Source organism: Podarcis tiliguerta (genome assembly GCF_965153285.1).
Source record: "Podarcis tiliguerta genome assembly, chromosome: 6".
NCBI classification, from domain to species: domain Eukaryota; kingdom Metazoa; phylum Chordata; class Lepidosauria; order Squamata; family Lacertidae; genus Podarcis; species Podarcis tiliguerta.
This window is the reverse complement of record NC_139539.1, coordinates 31,754,456-31,766,775: the sequence shown is the minus strand read 5'-3', so window position 1 is coordinate 31,766,775 and position 12,320 is coordinate 31,754,456. Positions and strand designations below refer to the sequence as shown.

General features: G+C 41.3%; 1 protein-coding gene across 3 annotated transcripts; it reads right to left on the bottom strand.

The window, feature by feature from the left end:
• On the bottom strand, positions 1-9,546 carry UBE2T (ubiquitin conjugating enzyme E2 T). Of its 3 annotated transcripts, none has more exons than XM_083444616.1 (7): positions 9,374-9,546; positions 7,490-7,602; positions 6,329-6,396; positions 5,422-5,529; positions 4,523-4,621; positions 3,950-4,033; positions 1-444 (listed from the first exon to the last, which is right to left on the bottom strand). In XM_083444616.1, the coding sequence occupies exons 2-7, from the start codon at positions 7,596-7,598 to the stop codon at positions 316-318; spliced, it is 597 nt and encodes a 198-aa protein (XP_083300742.1). In that variant the 5' UTR covers positions 7,599-7,602; positions 9,374-9,546; the 3' UTR covers positions 1-315. The 3 variants fall into 3 exon arrangements, with proteins under 3 accessions (XP_083300742.1, XP_083300741.1, XP_083300743.1); XM_083444615.1 differs by having other exon boundaries at positions 9,359-9,545; XM_083444617.1 differs by lacking the exon at positions 9,374-9,546 and having other exon boundaries at positions 7,401-7,526.
• Positions 9,547-12,320: the final 2,774 nt, after the last annotated feature.

Here is a 12,320-nt window from a genome sequence, read left to right as displayed (position 1 = left end):
TAGCAGGACTAAATATGTTATTTATTATTCTCTCATTGGTGCCTTCATTCAAAACATGCACAAAATACAGCAAAATACACAAATTAGACAGTGAAAGACAAAATTGCTGTAAAGAACTTAAGAAATCTGCAGAAGTAAAATAAGATGTTTTAAAAAACAGACAAGTGCTATATTGCATCACTGACACAGCCTTAGAGGCACTGCATATAACGAGTAAATAGTACATTAATTGCAACAAGTCTACTTAAGAGATGGAAAGGAACACTGAAACACACACAGAGCTAGAGACCGGGATATTGCATGACAGCAAAGCTTCTATGTTTCTGAGCAAGGTCTTTTGGACAATCCACTGATACGGCTTCCTTTCCTTTTCTGGGAAATGTGAGAATCTTTGGGTGGGTTGGCTGCACTTTGGTGGTTCTCTTCATCGGTGGTTTCCAAAGTCTGGAATAACATCAGAGAAAACCAAGTGAGAGAGAAAAATATTGGTTTCTGTGTTCACACTTTGCTCAAAGGACCAATGCTTTCATTCACATCTTGCAAGTATGCAGACTCCCCAAGTTAAGACTTCAAAAGTCATGGGGCACATTTTGTTCTTTAAAGACACAAATCAGCTAATTCCTCACCCTCTTACCACCCCACCCAGAATTTCCATAGATCCTCATTATACAGCTCACCACATTTAGTGGCCTGACAGCCAAACTTGAGGTGCTACAGAAGAGAAAATGTGCCTTTTCCTCCATCACTGGACTATTCTTACGTGTTCTGGGAATTAGAAGAACTTTTTCAGAAATTTGTGCAATACAATATGCATGGCTCTGCAAGATTTGTACAGGCTGTTCATAGATCACTTCCATAGCACAGATATACCCAGTACTTTTTTTCTGGGGGCACTCAAGGGTATGCAGTACTGGCATATTTTTGCCTAGAAGAAAAGCACTGGATATACCAGTTTTTACAAGCAAATTCTGGGCAACATGGAGATGCTACCTCCAAACAGAAATCAGTTCTTTCTACAAGCAGGCCAAATTTATCCAAAGCTGAAATTCTGATGACAGCCTAAGAAGAATCAGCTTCTTCACATTAGTTAAGAAACAAGAGAGTGTAACTAGGAAAGAAGCTGTATTATTTAAGGTTCAGATGCCCCCAAGTGTTTCAGCTGTGTAATTTCATCCCAATTTACCTGGAAATTTCAATAAAAGTAGAATGCATAGTTGTGAATTACTGAAGACCACTCTGTGCTTTATTGGGGCACACAAAACTGTTGAAGATGACACAGGATAATTTATACAGACCTGATTGCTACACCTACTTTCTGCTTGAACTCGTTGCTGGTGCTGGGTTGGGTGCCCTAGCATGGATGACTTCAGTAGTAAGTGCTTCCTCAAAGTTTATTTCCTGCTATTCTATTCACTCCCCAGCTTTCAGTCACAGTAGAATACAGCCCTTTATAGTATGCATTAAATCCTTGCTCCCCTGAATGGTGGCATTTGCACTCCCAAACATGTTTTGCTTGGGAGTTGCCCTGACTCCTTAGCTCCTAAATATAATTAAGACCCAAGTATCATGTGCCCACCACTCTTTGGATTTGTCCATTCTATGTTAATAATGAGCTACTACAACGAACAGAAAGTTAGGGATCCACTTTTTGAACAGAGAAGTGAAAAGTTACAGAAGAAAGGCAAAGAAATCAGGGTTCTAAACCAGATTGAATAGGGAGCCAGTAAAATGCTTGAACAATTAAAAGTCCAGGAAGCCTACAAGAGAACAGCTGTCTCCCACTACAGATGTTTGCCCTAAATACTTGGAATATAGAAACAACCATGCAACAATGGGGGCAGTCTAAAGGCACAGCCCCTTTTGTAATGGCAGTGCCCCTACATGCAAGTAAAGACTGAATAGGGTATTGTTTATGGATAAATTTTGATGTATTGTATTCGATATGGGCCAATGGCCGTAAAATTAAAATTCTATTCTATTCTAGGGTCAAAGTGATGGAGGTGGCAGAATGGACTGTACCACTTCAGACTGCAAGTGGAGGAAATTATTATTACTTATTAAATTTCTATTCTGCCCTTCATCCAAGGATAACAGGGCAGTTTACAACATAAAAACACAAAAATATATACCATGATAACAAACAAAAACAGTAACACCTGTAGCCTAGGGCTTTTGGAATGGTATTCCATGCTCACTGAAGAAATGGAACAGCAATGCTTTCAGACAGAAGTTACAGTAGGAGGTGAAAATATCCTATCAAGCATTAAGATCATAGCCAAAGACTACATCCCCATCATTTTGAAGTTATCAAGTTCTATATGGAAAAACTTCAGAAATGCACTGTGAGAGGAATCAGGCATATATGCAGAATGTCAAAAGACGATCTCTCAGCCTGCTCTTAACCATGCTTTGCCATCTCCTCTCCACTCCTCAGATCACCCAGTTTGCTTGTCTGGAATGCTATAGCCAATTCTGTGACTGGGAAGAGGCCAGAATAACTACAGTCGTACCTTGGTTTTCGAACAGCTTAGTTCTCGAACGTTTTGGCTCCCAAACACTGCCAACATGGAAGTAACTGTTCTGGTTTGCGAACTATTTTGGGAACGTCCAACAGAGCTTCCTGCAGCCAATCAGAAGCTGCGCTTTGGTTTCCGAATGTTTTGGAAGTCAGACAGACTTCCAGAATGGATTCTGTTTGACTTCCAAGGTATTCTGTACACTGGTAGACTTGTTTGATGAGGATAGACCTTCATCTCATTACAAGCTTATCTCCTTCTAACCTGACTCTGGAGCACAATAGCTTAAAGCCCTGCAGGTGAGCAGCTTGACATTCAGGTTAAAAGCACTCATCTTTGAAAGTGTTTACAGTGATCAGTTCACAGGAAGGGTATTAACTACCCTCTATGGAATCCTAATGGATTCTTTTTGCAGGGACCCTAATGGTCCTTGCATGATGTAGGAAAATGATATTGGCAGACCAATCTCTGAAGCTTCCTGGTGTGCTCTGTGGTCTCATGCACCCTTTAAAACCGTATCAGCTGCCGTCAAACTAGCTTTTCAAGTTAGTTTAAGCAATATAAGGTATCAGCGGTGAACTAACTTATATGAATCCCCCTCTACAGTAAGCCTGCAACTTACGCGGGAGGTGTGTTCCAGGGATCACACCTAAAGCCAAAATTCACCTGAAGTCAAAACACAGGCAGAATTCCCAAAGTCGGACACCTGCCCTTTATTTATTTATCGCCAAGTGCATAAAGCTGAATGTGCATAAGTTAAATGTGCCTAAGTTGTGGGCTTACTATATTAAAAAAAAAGAAACTCATTTCACTTCATATGTAGACCAGATGTAACTGGGAGAATTTCTAGAAATTATTTCCCAGATCAGTGAACAAGGCTGATCCCACATCCTAAATTTCCCTGGAATCAATGTGTTTGGCCTGGCATACCGGAATGATTTTACCAAAAGATCTGCGTCTCTGCTGATGAATTCCTCCCCTCATACAAATACATGGAGGATGTGTGCTGTCTGCAGATTTAGAACCATACTGCAAGCCAAATAAAATTCCATATAAAATGTTTGCAATAGGGTAACTTCCAAATATTCTTACCCAAGGCAAATTCTACAAGATCAGACACAAATAAAATACAATAAACTCTGAACAATCCCTGCATTTTTCTATGACATTTTAGAGTTATGACAACGTGGCCAAGAAAGCAAAACAAAAACTCCCATTGCCAGAAAAGGTAGTCTACAAGGGAGAAGTTAATCCAGACACTTGTGTTTCATGGCACATTCATAGTATTTCCATCCCACAAACTCAATTATAGGAAGATGGGCAATTATAGGTGACGCAGATTTGAAGTATTCCGTTGGGCACAGCAAGACTGCACATGTGAAGATTAACCTACACCCCATTCCTCTCTAACAAAAGTGATATACTTTCCTTACCATTGTTGTCTGGCTTGCATACTTCTCTGTCCATTGTCTGGCATTTTTGAGAAATGTTTGCTTGTTGTATTTATACTCAGAGGACTAGACATAATTAAAAAAAAGAAAAAGGAAAAAGTAAGAGACAAGGATAATTATGGCCTCTCAACCATAAGACCATAGTTACGTTTGATGACAGATTTACTAGACCGCATGGAAGACTACTTAACCACACTAGGTATTTAGGAAGACTGCAATCGCCATATTTTGTCTCCTGTATGCAACACATATATACCCATCCATCCATTTTTAAGCATGATGTTTCAAGGTAGAAAGCGTTGACCTCACTGTCAACAAAACAAATTCTATTTGAGCAGCTCCCACCTCTCCCTACCCACACCCCCACTTCTAGGTCAACATGGCCTTTTCTCAGTTGTATTACTGGAAAATTTGTACCCCAAAGAAATGAACTTCAAGAGGTACATCTATTGCACTCTGTGGTTTCTTCACATCCCTTCACAGACAGAGTTATAGCGTAGTTATAGCTTCCAAAAATACAACACACATTCCACCAAAATAAAGGAGGAAACTTACTATGTCAGCCATGAGGGGGTCATCAGGGTTGGGTTCATTCATAAGTATCTGTATTGAAGTCAGCAAAGTAGCAATATTCAAAGACGGTCTCCATGCACCCTGCACAGAACGAAAAATTACTTGGGTGAGTGGGGGTATTATGATACAAAGAGAAGTGTGTTTTGTTGGGAGTTACTTTGCAGGCCCAAGCTATAATTTCCCCCAAGATTTTCTGGGCAACATTGCAGAAAGTTAGAAGCAACCTGTATATCAATTAATATATACAAGTGTGACATGCAACAAAATGTTGCCATGTATTCTCTTCCAATAACAGGGGTGCTTCTGTTTCCTCCAGATAGTGGTGAGGGGCTTAAGCAGTCCAATTCACATTCCTTCCCTAAATTCTCTTTTCTAAATCTCACTCTACATTCCGTGGCTTAAGGAGACCACCCTTCATCCTCTATATTTATTGAGTTGATTTTGGAGGGGTGTGCAGCCCTCTTTTGTTTAACTCTTTATGTACTTCTGAAAAATCTTAGAATAACCCCCAGCAAACTATTTCCCCCCCCCCTCCAAACCCTGTTTGGCAACAATCAGTGACACTCACAAACTTCAGTATTATCAATATGCATAGCCAGATCAACATGCTGCAAAAATATGTGGTACTCAAAACCCCAAAAGCATCAATCCCACCTGTGCCACACACAACCAAAGGCAATTAAGAAAAGATGAGGTTTACAAGGAGCTTAGACCAGCTGACTGTAACTGTTTCTGTCCAGGTCTCCTCAGTAGGGAAATACAAGCAAGTGGCCTCTTTCAACCAATACACATAGCAGGATCTGCACTTGCAGATAGGAACAGCTGTGCCAGGAGGCCTACTGCTGCTCTCATCAATCCCTGTAAGAGAGGCAACTCATTACCTTAGGTGGCAATCTGAGAACATCAAGGCAAATTCTTCCAGCTGAGTCAATGTTGGGATGGTAGATGGGAGTCAGAAAGCGTATCTTTGGGGGTTCAAATGGATACCTAATTAAAAAACAATTGGTTCTCTTATTTTGAAAGAGAATTTTCACAAGTTAACACCCACAAATCCCTCATTCTTATCCATTTCTGAACATGCACGAGCATAATAATAATAATAATAATAATAATAATTTATTATTTGTACCCTGCCAATCTGGCTGGGTTTCCCCAGCCACTCTGGGCGGCTTCCAACAAAATATTAAAATACAATAGTCTATTAAACATTTAAAGCTTCTCTAAACAGGGCTGCCTTCAGATGTCTTCTTAAAGCCTGGTAGCTGTTTTTCTCTTTGACATCTGGTGGGAGGGCGTTCCACAGGGCGGGTGCCACTACCGAGAAGGTCCTCTGCCTGGTTCCCTGTAACTTTGCTTCTCGCAGCGAGGGAACCACCAGAAGGCCCTCGGTGCTGGACCTCAGGCAGAACAATAAGTGTGATATCCAATTGTGGTATCCTATTTAAGCAAACTGGGTTTACACTTCCTTACCTCTGCAGTCCCCTACATGCCACCAAAAGCTATTGTTTGGAGGGTTAGGAGGACTCCTGTTGCACCCATTGGCATAACATTGAGCTCCCTTACTAGATCTAGAGCAGGCACGTCCAACTTCCAAGCGCCTGCAATCTACTCCCTGTTGGACATGCATGATCTAGAGGAATCAGCTTGATCTTAAAGCAGTTTAACAGCTCTCTAGTTCCTAATCCTGTAAAAGGAACTGCAGTCTCATGAGCTGTATTTAACAAACCTACCATTCCATATCTGCTTAATACATTGAAGCACAAAAGATTTTCAAAAATCCACTTAACTTTCAGGCACAACTATTTCCAAGTTAAAAATTCCTTTCTCGTATGGTGTATCTGCAGAACCCAACATTTCTAAAGAGAAAAAGACATATTAAGATACATCAATACTGCCCTCTTTAGGTAACTGCTTCAGTCACTGCAAAAACAAAGTTTGATCACATAAGCCACAATATATTCATATCTTCAAAATACATCCATCCAAGGAACTAGGCAGGAAAAGAACAAAAGTTACAAGGAATGTAATAATTATTTATTTTTCAGACTTATTGTTCAGTGCCAGAATTCTAAAAAGACTTGGATGAAGATGTATTTTTTTCTTCCAGGAAAGGATCTTTATACTGGCTAACAAAATAAATTTCTGTCCAAAAAGAATTAGAAAATTATGAGCATCTTCTAATCTTTGCTACACCAAACATTTGTTTTAGAAAAAGGAGCTACTTCTCTATTTCCTGCTATGCAGATGACCTAGTATCTTTGCTTTTTATGGATTATACAGTGGACGCAATGGTTGCGAACGTGATCCGTGCGGGATGCACCTTCGCAATCCACGTCTGCACATGCGCAAAGCACAATTTAGCGCTTCTGTGCATGAACGACCGCCGAAACCCGAAAGTAATCCGTTCCGGTACTTCTGGATTTCGGCAGTCCGCAACCCGAAAAGACGCAACCTGAAGCAGCTGTAACCCGAGGTATGACTGTATACATAATTCTGATATACACAACACCTTCCCTTTCATTATTAATCACAACTAAGTTCAGCTTCTTAAGCAACATTTCCTCAAATTCCTGTGAATCATTGGCAAAAAACTAAATGAAATAATTGCATTAAAACAATCTAGAAAAGGGCTGGGGAATCCATAGCTCTCCAGAAGTGGTTGGACTGCAGCTCCCCACCATCCTTCACTGCATGCTTTTTGGCGCCACACAAGTTTACTCTGAAACAAATCCAACTTTTTTTATGGAACTTGCTTCTAAATACAGTATGCAGTATATTTGCATGCATACAGAAAAGGCAAAACTGAAAGTTCTCTGGAACTTTTAATTAATGCTTATGTATATAAGTTATAGATTCTAACCTCTAACTATTTGTATATTGTTTTGTTTATTGTTGCTGGGTTACTGAGGTATGGAGGGCAGAAAAGATCGAATCCAGACAGATACATACGGGCTTGAAGATCATCTATACGGCTTCCATTCTGCCAGCAAGTAATTCCTGGCGGCGGCTGTGTAGTCAGCAAATGCAGCTCCCTCTTAAGTCGTGAAGCCCTTTGCATTGTTCTGCAATAGTGTAGGGGAAATTTGCATCATTTAACTTTTCTAATTTCAGCAACTATAAATCCTTTCTGATAATGAATTGCATGTCAGTGTAGTAGTAGCAGAATTTTCAGGTAGCTGTGTAAGTTTTTTTAAAAAGGATTGTAGCCTGTTTAGACTAGAAATGCTGATCCAGAACCAGTCTCACACTTAGAGATCACTATCAAAACAATTTCTTCATGTCAGAAGCACTCATGTTTTACATCAATCAATATTAAATAGGACTGAGATACTAGGTAACATTTTTGCAACTTGTATATGATCTTGTAGAGATCATTAAACACTAGGCTGAGATCTATTAGTGGGCAAGGCAGCACAATATTTCAGGAGTACAGTGGTACCTCTGGTTACGAACTTAACTCATTCCGGAGGTCCATTCTTAACCTGAAACTGTTCTTAACCTGAGGTACCACTTTAGCTAATGGGGCCTCCCGCTGCCGCTGCGCCACCAGCATGCAATTTCTGATCTCATCCTGAGGTAAAGTTCTTAACCCAAGGTACTACTTCCGGGTTAGCGGAATCTGTGTCCTGGAGTGTTTGTAACTGAGGTGTTTGTAATCCAAGGTACTACTGTAGTTGGAGAGAGCATGCCTTTTCAATCAACTTATGCTATGTGGAAAAGGGTGGGCATCAGATTTACAGACTTTACTGGCTTCTGTGGAGGTGTCTTTTAAAGAAGTTAGGCTCCCTCCCACCCTGGTAGGAAAGTAGCATTACTACTGGTGGGTATCACTGAGCAGGATTCAACTAAGGAGTCCCATCAGCAGACACCCATGCAAGAACTTCCATATGCACAATGGGGCTCCCCCACTTCCCCCAGCCAATGGGCAGGGTGGAGAGAGAATATAAAATAAAACCAGCCATTTTTAAACACATCACAGTTACTAAAATTATATGCCTGGGTACGCTTTCATGAACAAAGAAGGATTTAGCGAGCAATGGGGGGAGAAAAATACAGGGAAGGAACCTGCCTAATATTAATGTGCAGGGAGTTCTGAAGTGAGGGTGCTGTTGACTTGTAAACGTGGGGCAAACGTGATACAGCACTTGTAAAAGTGTGAGTTCTGCAGATCTAAGCAGTGAAGATGGTACACATTGGGGGCGAGGCAGCCCTTCAAGTAGGTGGAAGTAGACCTTCAGCTCCAGGAGGCAGCCAGGCCCCTTCCTACTGTTTTTAAGGAAGGCTAGAGGGGGGCATTTTGTTTAAAATGGGAGCCAGTCGGGGAGCTGCAGTTTTGATTTCATTGCCTCTTCTCCCTGGCTTTTAACACTATATATTATATATATATAGAGAGAGAGAGAGAATGTACAGTGTGTGTAGATTATATATATATATATAGAGAGAGAGAGAGAGTGTGTGTGTGTGTGTGTGTACATACACAAACATACAAAGTCTCCCTGGCTTTTGACACTATATATATAGTGTGTGTGTGTGTGTGTGTGTATATACTTTTAATTGTTGTAACCCGCCCTGGGGTCCTGAGGGTGCCAGTTAGGATACTTTTAATTGTTGTAACCCGCCCTGGGGTCCTGAGGGTGCCAGTTAGGATAGCAAAATAAAGGTAATAGCGATTATAACACCCATAATTCGAGCCTCAGTACATGCAGAGGGAGGGCTATTCCTCCTCCCCTTTCCCAGTGCGAAACTGAAGGGGAAGCGACCCGCCTCGCAGGGCTTCCTTCGCCAAGGCGGCCTGCGAGACCCCCGCACGAAACCCACCCGGTGCTTACGAACTCCTCTCGGTTTCTGAAGAAGCGGGACCTTCCGCTGCCTTTCCCGCCCTTTCAGAATGGATCGGCAGCTGCAGCAAAGCTGGAAGGAAGTCGAGGTTCGGAAAGGCTTTAGAAAAACCCGCTGCCTCAGGTTAGAAGCACGAAGGCCCGACATGCTTTGCACGGGCCGCGCCGTGAATGGGCGTTCGAAGTGTCCGTCAAAATGCGACCTACTACGGATTGGCCAGCGAGATCGGAGGGCGGAGCGGCTCCAAGCGGGGAAACGGCACAATCAGGTTTTCGCCGACACTTCGGGCACGAAGTCGAACTGCTCTCTCCGTTCCCGGCTGCTGAGGTTTCGTTAGCAGAAATCACAGCTGCTTTGGGCGCCTGCGGAAGATATTCTTATTTTTGTTAGGGATGGGCAGCCAACGTTGTTCAGGTTTTTTTTTTTAAGGGAATCAGGTGTAAAAATACCCCGTAAATAGGACACTGCGGGGGGCAGGCTTCTGCTGGGGTGGAGGGACAGAACCTTAGATAACTGAGTACTTTCAATGCTTGTCAATAATCTTTGTGGATCTTGGGGGGGACTGCCCCCCCCGGCTACACCCGTGAAGCCCACCCAGATGTTTTGCAAGTTTGTACGGGTTTTAATTTGTTTCTAGTCTATTCTATTGGGGTTTGAACTTTATGTATGTTTTAAATTATGGTTGGTTAAAAAAAATAGTGATAATTCTGATTTATCTTTTCTTTTCTTTTTGTAAACTGCCTTGGATTTTTCCTACAGTCAAGTGGTATATAAATTTTATGGAACAAAAATAAAATAGATATATTATGAATACTCTGTGCTGATTTTGCAGATATTTAAGATTTAATTGTCACAGATTCTCACTTACCCCGTTGCAGAACAACTCATCTATAACCACATATATGTACATCTTGCAGCACGCGTGCACACACAGAGAGAGTTTTTAATGTTTTTAAATAAAATCAAATACTGAGAAACACTTGCCAACTTGTTTTAGAACTTCGTTACACCCAATGCAGTAGACTACAGTCCATAAAAGCTTATACTGTGTTACATCCGTATGGTGCCACCAGACAATGCAAAACAGGACTGCCATGGTTTCGCTGGGTTTATTACAATCCTTTGACTGTAACATGCATTGCTTCATTGACTTCAAAATGTGATAAGCCAGCCCTCCTCATTTTGCTGAGTGGAACCTTGGACCTCTGTCACAAAATCCTGCCCTTACCACACCACTGCACCCAACCCACTAGGTGTTGCTGGCTAATAAACCATTTCCTGAGAGCTGGACCATAAAGAAGGCTGATCGCCAAAGAATCGATGCTTTTGAATTATGGTGTTGGAAGAGACTCTTGAGAGTCCCATGGACTGCAAGAAGATCAAACCTCTCCATTCTTAAGGAAATCAGCCCTGAGTGCTCACTGGAAGGACAGATCGTGAAGCTGAGGCTCCAATACTTTGGCCACCTCATGAGAAGAGAAGACTCCCTGGAAAAGACCCCGATGTTGGGAAAGATGGAGGGCACAAGGAGAAGGGGACGACAGAGGACGAGATGGTTGGACAGTGGTCTCGAAGCTACCAGCATGAGTTTGACCAAACTCCGGGAGGCAGTGGAAGACAGGAGTGCCTGGCGTGCTCTAGTCCATGGGGTCATGAAGAATCGGCCACGACTAAATGACTAAACAACAACAACAAAATGTCTTGAATGTATATAGTGGGGGTGCTTTAATTTGCTTATGTTGTAAGCCCATTTTTGTTCATGTACTCCGGGCAGCACCTTTAGCTGACCTGCACACCACAAGAAAAGCATAAGTACATTGGTGCATCTCCATCTGTGTGAGGAGTGCAATGAGACATTAAATTCACCCCTTTTGCAAGATAACTATTTCTCATGTACTTTAGAGGACTGAGATTAAAAAGCATATGTATACAGTGTTATGTGCCCAGGACAGACTGAAAAAGAAATCTTAATAAAGTATGCCCCGCTCCCTACAAATTACAATTACAGTTTTGCACCCCACACTATCCTTTAATCATTACATAATCAAGCTCTGTTCAATAGCAGAGATCATGCCCTTAAACTCTTTATGGCAGATTTAAAAATGCCAGTAACTTGGATGAGTAAGATGTCAACATGTTTTAAAGAGAATTTCATTATTGGGCAATTTATATTACAGCATGCTTCTATGTAATTTGATAATATTCAATGGCACTAAGATAAGTAAGTATACACTGATTGTAATCTAATGGCATAATCCTACACATGTTTATTCAGAAGGAACTCCGATTGAGTTCAGTGAGTTTCAGGTAAGGAGCTATATGATGTCAGTCTTGGTTATGCAAGTTAAAACTCTACTTAAGAACATTATAAAGCAGCCTTCAATTGTATGCTGCACGTATTTATTTCATAAAATATTATATATCACTTGGTTGTGAAAACCTCAGAAAGAATAAAACAATAAAACTGTAAAAACAATAAAATTGTAAAAACAGTTACATTCAAAAATAATTAAAAATAATGACTTCACTGCCTCTGCTGCACAACCTAATGCACCACTGGCCTGAACCCTTTTCACTTTGAATAATTTTAACCAAGTATTTATCAAAACTTTAATAAAATATTAACCACCACCCCCCCAAACCCCCCCCAGGTATTTAGCATGTAATTAAGGGTTGTATCCAACTGTGTTCTACTCAGTGGGCCTACTTTGAGTAGGAATAGCAATGGCTACAATGCTAGGTTTCATTTTATTTTGCCTATAGAATCTGCATAGCTCCTTAAACCAGATGCCTATCACATGCCTGTACTCTTTTAAGTGGGCATTAGTCAGCTGCAGCTTTTGCCAGGAGGAAGGAGAAGGGGTTTAGAGTGACCTACATTCTGCCCATAGTGACCTAATTATTGTATTGTGTGTGAGGCAAGCACATACAGAAGCTTCCA